Source organism: Agelaius tricolor, unplaced genomic scaffold (assembly GCF_023055355.1).
Source record: "Agelaius tricolor isolate 1412-34295 unplaced genomic scaffold, bAgeTri1.0.p SCAF_1, whole genome shotgun sequence".
In the NCBI taxonomy this organism is placed as follows: Eukaryota; Metazoa; Chordata; class Aves; order Passeriformes; family Icteridae; genus Agelaius; species Agelaius tricolor.
In genome coordinates, this window is record NW_027269261.1 from 85,880,827 (window position 1) to 85,897,615 (window position 16,789).

The 16,789-nt window shown below is 38.6% G+C and overlaps 1 protein-coding gene across 27 annotated transcripts in view; it reads left to right on the top strand.

Moving 5' to 3' along the window:
* DLGAP2 (DLG associated protein 2) overlaps positions 1-16,789 on the top strand; it is a 456,578-nt gene that overhangs the window by 370,616 nt on the left and 69,173 nt on the right. For all 27 annotated transcript variants that reach the window (XM_071441861.1, XM_071441871.1, XM_071441889.1 and 24 more), the window contains one exon: positions 637-1,706. In XM_071441861.1, coding sequence (XP_071297962.1) covers positions 637-1,706 — 1,070 coding nt within the window. The remainder of the gene's footprint in view (positions 1-636; positions 1,707-16,789) is intronic.

Genomic DNA, 16,789 nt, shown 5'->3' on the forward strand with positions numbered 1-16,789 from the left:
AACTTAGAGTGATTAAGTAAATATTTTGTAGTGTGGTCATAAAAAGTTTTTATTGATAAACTGTTTAGCAATATAAAAATTTAGCTTCGTTTCAGCACATCCATATTTTTTTCTCCTTGCTGTTTATTATTTATACTTATGAAGAGTGAACTTAGGATCATGAAGCTGAGATTCATTGAAAAAAGTGAAGTTCAATTTATGGTACAAAAATGACTCCATGTAAAAAGGATACATTTAATATATCCAACTGTGAAAGCACCAAAATAGAAACTAGACCCATGTAACTTAAATGATTAGTCACAAAGCTTGACATATGAGCTATAAATATTAAACAATAAACTGAATACTTGAATGTATCCATTAAATTTGAGTACATTTACACAATTAATAGCTTCATAACATCTAGAATTGGTAGCATACGATTTTGCAAAGAGAAAGGAGGCTGTATTCTCCCCATAATTTACTCATAGGGAACAATTTTAATCAGTTTTTAAATGGTGGAATCAATTTCATGAATGGTGAGACTTTCCACCAAGGTCACAGAGAAAAAATGCTTAGTTTTTCAATATACTTGGAATTTTCAAGTTGATCTTTTAATCAGACACATAACACAGGTTTTATGTGTTCTCATGACAGACCAGCAGTACTCATGGTCGCCTTCTCAGCACTTCAATGAAGAAAGATACTCTCCTGCTCCGAGGAATATGAAAGGATTATCTGGTAGTCGCAATCAACCACAGTTATGTTCAGCTCATACTTGTGGCTTAGCATCCCCTGAAGATTGTGAACATACCCACGACCTTATCCACCATGGGCAGGAGCCAAGGCCGTCGTATCTCCTCAGCCCCACGGAGAGCTGCCCGCTGGACCACCACCGTTGCTCCCCCCGCAGCTCCATTCATTCTGAGTGCATGATGATGCCCATGGTAATGGGCGATCACATGTCCAGTAGCACTTTCCCCAGAATGCACTACAGCTCACATTACGACTCCAGAGACGACTGCGCCATGTCTCACGGTAACCCTAAGATTAACCGTATTCCTGCAAATCTTTTGGACCAGTTTGAGAAACAGCTTCCTCTTCACCGGGATGGGTTTCATACTTTACAGTACCAGAGGACCTCAACAGCTGCGGAGCAGCGCAGCGAGAGCCCGGGCAGGATTCGCCATCTCGTTCATTCCGTCCAGAAACTTTTTACTAAATCTCATTCTCTGGAAGGATCATCCAAGGGAAATGTTAATGGAACAAAGGGAGACAGTCGAGGGGATGATCATCATCATGGGCACCATTCCAAGCATAGCAAAAGGAGTAAAAGTAAGGAGCGAAAACCAGAAGGCAAGCATAAATCTGGAATGAGTAGCTGGTGGAGCTCTGATGATAATTTGGACAGCGATAGCACTTACCGAACCCCTAGTGTGGTAAATAGGCACCATGCAGATCATATATCCCATTGCTATCCTGAGGCACTCCAGGGGCATTTTGGGGATCTCTCATTGAAGACTTCCAAAAGTAACAATGATGTGAAGTGTTCGGCTTGTGAAGGGCTACCAATGACCCCTGACAGTAAATACATGAAAAGGAGTTCTTGGTCCACGCTTACAGTAAGTCAGGCTAAAGAAGCTTATCGCAAATCGTCACTGAACTTAGATAAGCCTCTGGTTCATCAGGAAATCAAACCTTCTTTGAGGCCATGCCATTACCTTCAGGTAAGAGGAAGATTTTCTTGAGATTTTAATGAAAAGAGCATCACAGTATATGCCATAGTCATCATAAAAAATATACAAAGGTACCTCTCAAAGAATTTCTGTACGGCTCTCCTAATGCAGATATCAGATATTCCATTGAAGTGAGAAATCTCTGGCTTTTGTCTTTGTTTAAGACCACAGATTAAAAACTATAAAACAGGAGTGATAGAAATTTGTTTCAGGTCAGTAGATGTGTTTTCATCTTTGGAATTCATACTGAACACCTTGATGAAATATATATATATATATCACACTAAAAAGGGAGCAGTACTCTCAGCAGTCTGGGAGCTAGAAAGAGTGTTTCAAATACATTCATGAATGGGTGATTTTAAAAACAGGCTGTGGGGAATCCAATTTTTGTGTTCTTTTATTCCTTTTCTCCATGTTTTTGTAAGTAACAGATGAATGGATTTACTGGTGTACCAAATTACTTTGTTGTGGTGGTAATGACTCACATATTTCTTCTAATGATTGGATCACCCAGGATCATATAAAACTGAGTCTCTTTTGAAACCATACTATAACAACATCTGTGTTAAAAGATACATGGGTACCTCAGGGAGAGAGATATTTCAGGCCTGGGCCTCAGACTGGTTTTGATGGTGTTCTGCACATGTGCTCTCTTGCAGCAACAAAGAAGCTCCCACTTTCTCCTACATTTAAATTTTAATACCTCCTGCTTGATGCCCTTTGCCACTCCAAAGTCACGCTAATGTAACTATTTACCATGCTGCAAAATGATCTGGATCATAGAGTGACATGGGTTTAAAAAATACTTTCCAAAATACTATTTTTAGACATTTGAATAATTTACCTGACCTACATCCAGCACAGTCCCATCACAAGTGACATAAGCACATCAGATTATACAGAGAACTGTAGTGAGTGCAGAGCAGAAAGGAGAGAGTACCTCAGAGGATAACTTCTTCAGATGGCTTTATCACCAGAAAAAAATGTAGTATACAAATATTCCTTTAATAATTTATACTAAGTATAACCTGCACAGCCCACATTGTTCTGAGTACGTTCTCTTCTATTTCTTCTTAAGGAACTCCTCTTTCTCCAGAACTTCACCAATTCTCATATTAACATGGGGAAATCTCTAGTCCAGATCTATGTATTATGAGATTTTCAGTTTCTCTGGGCCCTGCAGAAATGACTGTACTTCTGTGCAGAACTCTCTCCTCTTAGAGCTATAGATATCCAATAGTGATGAGTCAAACTGGAAGAGCCAGATCTTTTCAAATGCATACGCAGACATCCAGGATCAATCCTCCCTACTGAAACAGGGAAAGTTTCTGATTGCAGAGAAAAGAAAATAAATTGCAGCCCTCAGAGCATTACCATGCAAATTGATTCCAATCTAGACTGACAGCTGTGGTATTTTATCATATCCAAGTACATTCTCATGTATGTAAAATCGACTGCACTTCCCTAGAAGTTTTTGATCTAACTCAACGAGCCAGAGCTGGAAGTGCGTCATGTGCAGAGACTTCCATTCTGTCTGTGTTCTGAAACCATGCGTACAGCTGTGACACTACAGAGAAGTTTAGATAAGATTAGATTTTTCCTTCCCATTCCATACTTCTACCCTGAAATCTCAGGTTCCTCTATTACTCTTTTGGGTATAGTGCTTTCCTTCTGAATCATGTTTCATCGTTTCTTCTTCCCCATCTCTCCACTCCTACATCTCATTTGCCTTTGCAGAAGCTATCAATTTTTAATTTTCATTTGCCTTCTCCTTACTCCCAACTTTTATCAGCATCCTCAAGTGAACGTGAAAGACTGAGCTCACAAAGCAACTTGGTTATCACTAAGCTTTAGATCAAGCCCAGTGACAGGCCTAGGGGTTGGAAAAGCACACTTCTTTACAGCCATTTTTTCTGCTTTTTGTGAATTAGGATTACTACAGAAAGGAATTTTCTTTCATTAATTAGGAAGGCTTATCCAGCCTAAAATCTAGGAGATGAGATGTGAATTCAAATTTTTGCTGCACAGAGACTTTGTGATCTTTGTTTTTAAGACTCTTTAAAAATGGGACAGTATCCATTCCCTATTCACAGAGATCCTATAATGGAAATATGTTGCAATTCAAGTGCTCAGTTACTACCACAAGGAATCTATACTTGTGTCCAAAGCACTAATACAAGGAATTCTCTAACAGAAATATTCTCATTATAAAATATTAAAATAAAACATAGGTTTCATCATATCAGAATATGCCATTTGGAGCATAGATATCCCTCAGACTGAGTGGCTGGCTTATTCACTGCCCAAGGTCAGCAAACAAATTGAGGGGATTCTATTCTGCCAATGAAATAACTAATTGCTTGGTTTTGAAACTTCTGCTTTGAGGGATGTTGGGCTGTCACAATGTAATCATTAAGATCAGAAATATGTCCCATTATTATCTCTGCCAGGAACTTTCTCTCTAACCCAGGAAATGTAATTTTTTAATCTCTGAACACTTCAATTGCTTTATCTGCAAAACTGAGGAGGGATATTTAACTTTTCTTATGGCAGTGTAAGCAACATCACTGAATAATGATTGGATAAAAATAATCAATAGGTTCAGAAACTGAGAAGTAGAGAAACGTGTCAGAATCCCTACCCAGGAGATTTTACTGCTTTGCTCAAAAGTAGATGGCAATGAGAATTCAAGGGATTATGAAGCTGATGTGCAGCAGCAGATTTCCCTGAGGTGCAAAAGTGAAGAGATTAGCATAAAACCCCAAGGCCTTTCACAGGGTCTCTGTTTTTAAAGTGGTATTAAATACATGTCCTGACTGATGTTAGCTATATATTTTTAACTCTTTTTAAAATAAAGCTGTGAAAACACAGTCCTTCAATGAATAAACAAATATGTAAGCATACCTCTGAAAAACAAAAAGTTAATGTCTATATTTATATATTATTATCTTTTTTTAAATTTTTTTTCTACTACCTTTTCTTTACTTTTGTTCTACTACCTAGTTATATGAGGTTTCTCAGTAGCCACCTCACTTTTCTATCTATTGGTTTTCTTCCTATTATTTTTCAGTATCTGCATGAAATATTTCTACTTCTGTTTTCCACTGAGACTTTTGATATGCAGAATCTCAAACTGAAAAGTCATGGCAGTCTTAGACCTGTGCTGTAGACTTTGTTTACTGTCTTATGTTTCTGAGCTTCCACTTTGTCTTCTGTCATAATTACTAAGCTTCTTTTCCTTTAAACTGAAGGAAAAGACTAAACTACTCTGAAGAGTGAGTATAGGAATTTTCTTTCTAAGAAGGAAGCCACTAGCAAATTAACAAATGCCTGGGAAAAGGAGATAAGACAAGGGATTTTGAAGTTGTCTCCTCTTTATATGCTTCAGTCATGTCCTAGAGTTGAAAGCAAGTATTTCTTTAACCTGATAAATCTCCAAGCTTAATCTCTGGCTCCTCTTTTAGGGTTTTGCATTTCCTTCTCCACAGAGAGTCCTTGCAGCTAAGGCATCTCCTTGGACTGGGAGTGTGGTGCTGGAAGTCAGAAGTGATTCAGTCAGCATGCCTTTTTCAAGCATGGGTGGTCATCTAGTCCTAAAGTGGATGGTTTGAGAGAATTAAATTATTTGAAATAAAGCTGTATAAAACAGAGATTATTTTTATCATTTAAAACCCAGATCAGATTTGCTTCACTCCTTCTACAGTGGAGGTGATGGGAACACACAGGAACAAGGGAGAGGGGAAGAGTGAGAAACTCATATGGGAGGGCTGTAATGTCAATCAGTTGACCAATTATCACCTCAAGAGCAGAGGAGTACCATTTGTAATTGTACACTAACAGCATTTAGCACACCATATCTTGTAAATGATTTGCTGCAGTTACTGTGTATGGGCCTTCAATTTCTATTTTGAATGCAGACAAATTGAGCATTTCAATGCATTTCTGGGCAACAAACACTTTGCAACCTCACTCAGCAGCAAAACAGCCCAAGTAAAACACACGTGCAATAATGCACACTTTTTTATAGTTTTAGCCATAGTAGCTGCTACTGTTTTCCAAGTCATTTTAATTTTAATATAAAATATGTTAAGAAGAAGATAAATGAGCTGTGAGATCTCCTCTGTCTTCATCAGCTGTTTTGGCTAATTAGGGTTCACATGTGTACAGTGGAATGACTTTGATTAATTCCACTCTGATGTGAGTACTAGCAAGGAGCAAAGATTTTCAACAGAAAAAAAAAGGATATGAACTAGATAACTGTGCTGAAAGGATGTGCACAAACGAGTCACTTACCGTTTCCAGAACTGAAATCACTTTGAATTCTAGTTAAAGAAAAATAATTCCTACTGTAGAGCCAAAAGATAGGCGAGGGCATCACACTCACCATGACTGTAGTTCTGGAGCACAGTGCAATGTGTCATTGATTAATATTCCTTCCTCATTCAACAGCCTCCAAAGCAGCAAGCAATTGGGGTAAACATACCACAAGGTACAGTGAATGAGTCAGCACTAAAAAAGGAAATAGCATCTTGTTCTAAAAATGGCTTCAACCCACTCCTGTCTTCCTAGTGCAGTTAAGAGCGAGCGTCATCGGTTACAGCAGAGGCACTGCTAAGCATGTGGATAATAATGTCAGCTGTGTACTCCACAGAATGAAAGAAAAGCACAGTTGGCCTCTTGTAAAAAGAAAAAGAAAAAAGCAGCAGTTTCAACAAGGCTCTTTGCTGGTTTAAGTTAAGGCTACATGGAGAAAACCTTTGAGGACAAGTTAATGGATAAATAGGCCTTAAGCCCTCAGTTCCATTTTCTCAGGAACTCTGCTGGTGGCGGTACAGATTCCCACAAATTAAACCACTGCCCTTGTGAGGCACACGACTGCTTTGTACTCTGCCTCTGGTTTGCAAGGAGGCATTTGAACTCAATGCACTTTTCTCAGCACTTCATCTTTGTGAAACTTGATTGTATGTTCTTGCTTGACATAAAACCCAAGCATGAGCTACAGAAACTACATCCAATCCTCCAGCAGTGAGTGCACACTCTGGAGCTAGCCAGAGCTAGCAGAGTTTTGATACTCACATCCAAATCACCATCACCCACGCTGCCTTCACAATGATTTATGACCAGCCACTACTGAAGAATTAACTGGGTTGTTTTCACAGCAGGAAAAGCTAGTATAGACAGTAGGGTAGCAGGGCAGTCTGCATCCTAGATCAGCATGGACAAATGCTGTAACATTTGCTTTTCTACAGGCTGAGACAAGGATGTCCTCCCAGTCAGCAGTGGAGATGTGCAAGACAAACAGGTAGTGCCCAAACAATAAGGGAAATAAAGGGACAGTTTTTTGCTCTACAGTTCATTCACAGGGTTAATGACAGCCTGCAATATCTTGTGGAGCATTAAATAAAAAGGAGTAATAAATCCTACACTTCCCTATATTTACAGAATGCTGATGGGTTTGTGTATCACAAATCCTAGAATACTTAAACACCCCTAAGGGGGAAATACATTCAATCAATGATATTGTAAAGCAAAGCTCTGACCTAACAGCTGTCTTAAATCACTGGTATCTTGAATTACTGTGTTAATCAGTGATACAGGACACTGCTTCCATGACCATGTCCTAGGATCCTCCTATTGGATAAAATGAATTACTGAAACTTTTTTCTAAACAAGAGTAGAAAGATTTCAGAGTTAGTATTTTCTTAAAGCTGCCAGAACATGTCCCTATTACTGTGGAAGTGTCAAAGCTATGAGTAGAAAAGGGAGGCCGTGATCCCACTGCCCTTTAATCAGGAGGAGTTTTCCTCCTTTATGATGTTAGAAATGTGTTGCCAAATTGTTTCTCAATGTTCACTTCACTGAATCTGAAGGCTGACCTTTGCAGTTGTTACTCAAAGGTGTCACTGGCTCTGAAGAAGTTTTCATGCAGGAGTAACTCACTGTTACCTACACTCAGGCCACTGCACTTGGGGCTGCAGTGACTGCACCCTCTCCTAGGCCACAGGCTGGCTGCCTAGGGCAGACCCAGCTCCTCTCTAGAGCAGTCCATGCCATTCTTCCTGCAAGGACATGACTGTAAAAATGGTGAAGTATTCACAAATGTTGCTTTGGGGGGTTTTTTGTTTGTTTTTTTCTGGGTTTGGCCATCTTACAATGCTGTGCTTAAAGTTTCTTTTTTAAAGTAGAATTGCAAATGTGTTTAAATAGCTTATTGTCCATATGGACAAATTTCCTGGTACTTTGGTAGGGAAACACTTTTTGAAAAGTATGTAGATAGTTAAGCATTACACAGTAGATAGGCAGGAGAAAAATACTCATTTTGCTCTGGAAGCTAGATAATTGCAGTCATCTGGACTTAACCATTCAAAACATTATGTCAATTTTTAGTTAAAATCAGAAAAAAATGATGAGAGGCAAATACAGCTGTTAAATAGCCTTTAAAATATTTATGTTTTAAAGACATGCACTAGTTTTTCAGTAGTAGACCTGTAACAAACTGAAAAAAAAAGTTATAAAATTTCTTGCTTCATTAAATAAGATGTTGTTTACCACAGGCCACTTTCTGAGTCAGCCCTGCATATGCTGCCTTTTAAGTTCATCCTTAGGTTTAGCCTTATAATAGCTCTGCAAAGTGGAGACCTTGCTCCTTAACCTCTGGTTTCAGAGGTGTTTTGCATTGTAAATTTGTTGGGAGCACCTCTCCTTTTCTTATTTTTAGGGGCATTTTTTTCCTCTTATTTTATACTTCTGTAACCTTGAATACTCTGCAGGGTCTTGCCCAACTCAGAAAAGCTTTTAGTCAGCTTCTGTTGCTGATGTTGTGGTTCCCTGGGCCTCATCTGGTGCCTGTCAGTCATGCAGCCCAGCTGGCAGCTGTATTCCAGGTGTATTCCTTTTCACCTGTAGTAAGAGACAGGCTGCAATTCTGTTTAGGTCTTTGGCCTTTTGATGCTTGGTTTTAGCAGAATTTGCATTTTATTCAATTTATAGAAAAAGATTTAGAGGAAAATGCAACTATGAGCTGGCCCAAAAAGACAAAGACATAGGAAAACAAACTCTGGGTGCAAACTCCCTTCCTTGGCAGGAAAGCTGCTTGTGGCCCTCATGCAAAGTTCCAAGTTGTGATCTTTGATGTTTCTGTGAATTTCCCTTAGTACAATAATTGCTACCTTGTGCTACATCTATTCTATCAAATTACATGGTGTCAGGATGGTTTCCTTGGCACTGCATTCTGATCCTCAGTACTCTTACGTGGCTCAGCAGGTCTCAGATATTTTTTTCATCCAAGCTAGCCAATTTTTTCCTAAACTCCCTCCTGAGCACTCTTGGTTCAGTACTTAGCACAGGCCAGGGTGTGTTCCTGGTAGACACACTTTTCAGAGGTAAAGATTCCTCCACAGCATGGGGGTGAAGTGCTGCAGGGCAGAGACCTCCAGGCAAGACTGTGGGTCTTTAGTGACCTGTGTTTGCCCAGCCCCAAGGCAGTCACCACACCATTTGCATCCTTCTCTCTCCCAAGTTCTTATGGCTGTGCAGCAGCACAGTGAGTTGGAGCAACTCACCAGTTCAGCTGAACACTTACCTTTACTTATCCTTATTACTGTTGTAGGGTTATTTTTCAGGGAGCACTCCAGGTCATTTGACCATTACTAGCATTGTTTAAAAACCTGAATATTGCTTAAGGAAAACCTGCCCCACTGAAGTTAATGGTAATATAATTTTAAAGTGGCTTGAGCTGACCACAGAGCAGTGTCCTTGATCACACACCAAAGGAAATACAGAGTCAATTGAAACACAGGTTTCTTGGTTGAAACTCTGCTGGTTTTTTCTCTTAGATTGAAAGACTATAAACAGATTCTCATGTAAGTACAAGCCAAGCCCTCCCTTCAGTCCAAGTTCACCTTATAATAAAGCTCTGGCACAAGATCTCAGGGAGCTTAGCAGGCTAAAATCACCCACAGTGTGGACAAGCCCAAAACTGCTGTCTGACTGCACCCTGCTCCACCATGTCAAAACAGCAGAGTCCTGAGGGTCCCAAAGAGACCCAACAACACAGCAGAGGATTTCCAGGTGGCTGAACTGCAAGGATCTGTGCCATCAATATGAGCACAGATGGTAATGGGGCAGGAATTTGGCCCACTTTCATCCATGCAGTATAAACAAAGCCACAAAGTCCTCACACCAATTACAGTATTTAGCCATCCTCGAATTATAATTCACATAGTTGCTGGAGAACCAATTGGAAAACATAGTGCTGGTTCTTTTTTGTTGTTATTGCTGGTTTTGGTTTGGGGTTTTTTTTTGTTTGTTATTTTTTTAATTTTGTTTTTAATCGCTTGTGAGATATGAGTTATAAAACACTATTAAACTGAAAAGAGCACAGTTCTTTAGAAAACACAAAAGCAATTTTAGTACATTGGACAGAAATCTTTCCTTCAAAGATTGCTTAGTGCAGTTTGCTTGGAACTCCCCATGAGAGAATAAAATTAGGCAATAAATAATGCTGACAATGATTTTCCTCTTTGAACATCTCCCAGCTGGAATAGTATGTTTGTGGTCTGCATCGGTGTCCAAATTATTACCAAATCCCAAATTCCTGAAGTCAAGTTGTTTTCAACCCAATGTAAAGCATGAATTGTTTGGGATCTATATTATTTCCTTCCTCTTTCTGTAACACTGTGGCTGTTGAGAGCAAAGCCTGGAGAGAATGGCTGGAAAGATTACTCTTGTTTTCTCAAATTAGCTCCTGCCTTGATGGACAGTGTCAACTCACCTTTGGGAATGCTGCAAGAACTCTCTGTGCTTCTGAGCTGTCAAGAAGTTCAAGGAGTAGAGGGTGGCATGTGAAAATTAAAGCTAATTATGAAGAATAACATTGTTAGTGGTGAGGAGGAGTCCCTGGCTTGTTTTGTAGAGACTTTTCAATGACTTCATTGCATAATTCATGTTCCTTGCACAATGAATCAGCACATTAAAAAAAAAAAGCCACACAGAAGAAACTCGTCAAAAATGTGCACAAGAATTGTGGTGAGTTGTAGACACAAGATTAGCTACTGAGGAAACAAACTTCTCTTTTTAGATACTGCACTCTTCCTTCCTGCAAAAATCCTGAGCAACAGGGTCTAGAGTCCACAGCCAGTAAACAGGGGAATGTCTTAGTGCCATTAACCTCAGAAAAATATTCTTGTAATTGCTTGGTGTTCCTTCTTGACTGAAATTGTTGAAAACACAGGAGGTCCAGCTCCCATCTCCCACTGTAGCATCAAGGAAATTTTCTGCTAATGCAAAAAATCATCTCTGTCTGCTCTGCAAGATTGTCATTTACTTTCATCTACTTGCAGCTGTGCACAGAGGCTGTTTTTTATGAGGCTCTTGAAGACATGATTTAGGAGAAAACCTCTTACCTGCATTTCAGATTGTGTCATCTTCTTGACCAGGCTGAGAAAGCATAAAATTACAAAAATTATTTGTCTCCAACAGAGTGTTTCATATCTTATCCTTCTTCACATCATGCATAGTGTAATTTCATGTGCAGACTTCAGCTTCTGTTTTAGTAAAATGTAAAATTTGTATTACTAAAATAAGATTTAGGTAAAAATCAATATTTCCATTAATTTTATATCTGCATGCTAATTAAATTTCACAGAACTCCTATGAGGTAGGTAATCCTCACTTTAACCTTTGGGAATGAGAATTATGAAGAAGTGATAGTCATCTCCCTCAGCTGAAGCCCTTTATTCAGGAGAGTTTCATTTTAGATAGTAAAGTAATCAGCAGTTTTAAGCAGATCAGCAGTTTAGCTGTGGAACAACTTTAAAATTCTGGGAGTTGTGAGCAAATGCCATAGAAGTGGATGGACCAATAGGAGCAGGTCTGTTTTGAAATGTCAATGGCTGTTGCCATTTTGACTGTTTTAGCTAAACCCTAAACTGAAATAAAATTTAAAAAATCAAATTAACAGTGATCAAAGTCCAGAAGAATGAACATTTCATTGTTTCTTCCAGTTTTGTCATCAGTATTTCTTAGCTACAAGATTAGATGTTCACACTCCTAGAATTAGTTTTAGGGGGCCTAGATTGCCTATTTCTCATAAGGTATAGGGAAAAGCTTTTTCCCCCTGAGTGTAGTGAAACATTGGAACAGTTTGTCTGTCTAGAGAGGTTGTGGAGTCTTCATCTTTGGCAATATTCTAAACCCAGTTGGACACAGTCAAATCATCACTGAATATCCTGAGCTGGTAGGGACCCACAAGGATCATTGGGTCCATCTCCTGGCCCTGCACAGCACCATTCCCAAGAGTCACACCATGTGCTCAAGGGCACTGTCCAAATGCTCCTTGAGCTCTGTCAGGCTTGATGCTGTGACCACTTCCCTGGGGAGCCTGTTCCAGTGCCCAACCACCCTCTGGGTGAAGAACCTTTTCCTGATATCCAACTTAAACCTCCCCTGACACAGCTTCAGGCCATTCCCTTGGGTCCTGTCACTGGTGACCACAGAGAGAAGAGATCAGGGTCTGCCCCTCCTCTTCCCCTCACAGGCAGTTCTAACTGCAGTGAGGTCTCCCCTCAGTCTCCTCCAGGCTGAACAGACCTCAGCCTCTCCTCACACAGCTTCCCCTGAAGGTCCTTCACCATCTTTGTAGCAGTTCTGGGCAAGCTGCTGTACCTGGCCATACTTCGGGCAGAAGAGACCTCCAGAGTCCCTTCCAACCTCAGTAATACCATGATTTCTAGTTTGTTCTGTAGTTTTGTCAAATCCATCCCTGTTTTCCCTGACAACATGCTGGTTTCTTCTTCCTGAGAATCAGGGATCAGACACACAGCTGAAGTCCAGTTAAGGGTCCAAAATCCTTCTTCTGTCAAATCTGGTCGGAGCACAATCAGTACGCTCAACAGGAAGAATAGAAACATAGAATCATTTAGATTGGAAATTATCTTTAAGGCTATTGAGTCCAGCTGTTAAGTCAGCACTGCCCAGTGCGCCACTAAACCATGTCCCTAAGCACCACATCTACACATCTTTAAAATACATCCAGGGATGGTGATTCAGCAGCTTACCTGGTCATCAGTCCATTTTAATCAAATTACAACACAGCATAAAGCATATAAAATAATAAAAGAGAAAAATAAGAACTCAAACAAATGTGTATTGCTTCTATAAAAGGGAGATAGAAATAAGATTTAAAATAAAATTCAGAAATCATAACTTTTGCGGCCATTAACTGGTCATGTGACAATCTAGGTATTTAGCTAAAAAATTTGTAGTAAGGGGTATTTTAAGATATGAACTTCTAACAAGGAACAAGGATAGCAACATTTTATCTAAAGCAAGGAAATTTATTTTTATATTAACAAAGTTTCTGCAATACCCACTGTGAAGATGACAGCTCAGTTTCTTCTGTAGCCTATAGAAGGTCAAACACCATCTTCTCAGTTCCATGAATTGCATTCTCAGCAGCAGGATGTACATCAGTTTGGAGCATAGGTACTTCTTGCTTTGTTAAGAGGCTGTAAAAGTTTTATCCAAACACTCTTTTACATAAAATTCACATGAGTGCTTGGCCTAGGGGCTATAACTAAGCTCCCTGTTTTTGGGTAAATCCCTGATCACAAACCTGCATCACACCCTTCTATGTAAATGGAGTCCCTCTCTCCTAACCAGCCCTCCCCAGGCAATCTGTGAGGGCTTCATGAAAATGCTGGGAGTGACAAAAAGAGGAAGAGAGCTCTCCAAACATCATTGATTAGAAGGAGGCCAAGAAAGTCTTCCACTTCCACAGCTGTTTCATCATAGAAGGAAAACATAAGGCAACTTTGGAAAAAAAAAAAAACAACAAAACTAAACCAAAAAACAACAAACAACCAAAAAAACCTCCACCTTTTTTCTGCAGAAGATGATTTTAGGATCTGACAGGGAAATAAGAGAAGGCCTTTCTGCTGCCTGTAATCAGATACTGTAAGTCCAAGAAAGGAGAACTATTTGAGATTTTTCTTTGTGCTCTACATTCTGATTGCTAACTAGATGGACTTTCTTTATGTTACTTTGCAGGAACTAACTCTCCCAAATGCCTTTATAGGGAGTTTAGGATCCTTCCTAAGGTTCTGGAATTCACTCTCAGTTCAGCTTCATAACATGTAGTAAGTGTTAGGTATCAAGTGCTTTATTAAAATCGACCCTAGGTGATTAATGTAAGATGTCAAAATGAATCAGTAGATGGACAATTGAAAGATGTCAAATTTTCTGAACCTGGTGCTCCTTACAGCAACAGTGAATGACACTTATGAAGGAGACTCATCATTCTCTGTAACAGTCATAACCATCAGCAGCCAGGCCTTGTCAGCCAGTTGCTCTTGCAAAAGGAAATTCATATGGTAATATGCAGTATAACTCCTCTGTGGATAGAAACTACATATACAAGGATTCATGTTAACATCTAGAACAGAAGGAAGGCCTTTTTAGACATTATAAATATCAGCATCATCACTGTATGTAAGAAGATAATTAGAGTAATTATTCCAAATTAGCAGCTGCAAGCCCTGCAGATGGGAATTTCAGGGGCTGGGAACTATTGTAAGGTAGAATTTCTGCAGGTTGCAAAGCCCTTTCCATATTTTGGAAGATGTATATTTAATCACCCTCGTACATGATGTTAATTGTTTTTGCTAATATCTCAAAATGAAAATCTTTCCTGCACTTACATAATGCTTTTGCTTTTCTTGAAAGCTGTGTTGGGGTTTGAGATAGCCTGGATTTTGAAAGATGTTTCCAAGTACTTAACCTATCAGTTCAAATAAATGAAGAGCTAGGCTGAACTGGGACTCCAATTCTGCTTCTTTTCTCAGTCCATGAAGAAAAACAATGTCAAGTGTCCTTTCTTTTTCTTTCTTTTTTTCTTTTTTATTTTGAAGATGGCAAAAAGACTATAGCTGTTCTCCAAAGCTCTGGATGAAATCTTCTGAGAGAACACATGGTCAAACTTTCTCTCCAGGTTCCACAAGCATTTTCACTGCATTTATTGTGTTGTGCTCCTTTGAATGGCTTAAGGGCAAAAAAAAAAAACCCACAAACCAACAAAACACAGATAATTTAATTGTGAATAATGTTGTAACAACCATAAATTCTTCTGTGATAGCCAATGAGTTGGTCTGATTAGAAAGGGATTCTTGTTGCCCTGTGTACCATGAGCACATCACGCCACAGTGGAGCAGGACTTCTTGGGTTTTTAGCTTTGGTCTTTAGCTGGTATGTGAATTCCTATAACTTATGAATACAGACAGCAAAAGAAATGCAATCAACAGAACCAGTAATGCACATAACTGTAAGGTTTGTCCTTATCACAGTGAAGAAGTTTAATTTTTTAGATACTTTAATGTACAAAATCAGTCATTCCTATCTTTTAAAATAAGATTGCAACTTCAATCAACAAATAAGCCTGTGTTGTACTCATTTAAATCCAGTCCTTATCTAGTTATTTGAACATGGAATTTCAGACAAAATAAAGTTGAGAAATTAATAATTTTCTGCATTTGAGTAAGTAAAAGGTTATTGATCAATGTCTTTTTAAACTTTCCATTTAATTATCTTTGAAGTGAAAAGAAGGAAAGAAGTTTGAAGCCTAAATCATTCTGAAGCCTAATCATTCTGTGAAAAAGTTATGAGGGGATTTTTTTGAAAATAATATTAAGACATGATAATTCAGCTTTAGTAGTGAAAATTTAACAGTACACCTTGTAGTGGGCCTATGTAGATGCCAGTAACTGCTTTTTTGGCATTTGGATTTTGGCTTTAGCTATGCTGACATACATTTAATAAAGACTATTTAAAATAAGAGCATGTTTGTATGATATCAAGTAATAAAATAGCTCTCTAATTCAGAATTTTACAGCTGTTAGAGTTGTCAGCTGCATATTAAAAAAATTAAATGCTGAATTTAATGTATATATATTTAGTATTTTAAGCGACTGGCTATGACTACTATGACTACATGTAAATTATCTTTTAGGTCTCATAGAATCATAAAAAACATTCCTGCAACATTAATCTTATACATATTAGGTCTGAGAAAAGAAATGAGAACGATGTATCACACTTACAGGCTTCAAGTTTGGGAAGATTTTCAATACTTCCTTTCACCATCCAAAGCTCAATAATGTGAAAAGTTTGTTTCTTTGTGTGATGCAACCATATTTCACTTAGATTCATGCTCTGTCCTATTATTTTGTATAAGAACATGACTTTCTTTTTCTCTGACAGTTATCTCTAACATTTTTCTGATATGTGTGATCTATTTCATCTCTTCTTACCTGACTTCATCTTCCATCTTTTTTTCTTTTTTCTTTCTTAAGCTTGGGCTTTTAAATTTAATATCTCTATTTTTACTTGTTCACCCCCTTTTAAAACTTCTTTTCTCCTTTAATCCCTTTTTAGGACTCAAAGCCCCAGCTCTGTTCACCTGGTGTGCAGGGCTAATTCATCAGTCTTGAAAGGGCCATAGTTGGCAAGCAGATTGTGTTAATTCTTTAAACCCTGTCTCCAAGAATGCTGAAACCAATGGAAGCATTTGCTTCAGCTCCACAGTGAACTCTGTCTATAGAAGATTTCAAATATATTTGACATCCTGCTTTGCAGAAAGTATTAAATATATGTCTAATTAAGATTTCAGACTTATAGTATATTAGTAAATAAAGACATTAAACTGCTTAATATAGATGGAATAATAATGTTGGTAAAGGATTTGATGCTGCCAAGGGCATCTGCCTTGGTCACTGATGAATTCTGTCACATCCTACTTTTTAACTGTGAGTCCTTATAATGCATTACAGAGAGTTGCCTGTATCCTTAAAACAAATTAAATGCATAAGTATGTTTCTGGATTAGAGCCAGAGGACTCAGCACCTTGGAAGATTAAATATTAAAAAAAAAAAAAAAAGGCAATACTGGCAGAGACAGGCTGTGTTAAATCATAAGCATTGAAACAGGGCTGATTTCAGTGTGGATTGAAGAATCCACTCCTGCTCAATTCTTTGGTAATTTGTGGTGAGATTTCCATCCACCAGCTGTGGATTATCTGACTA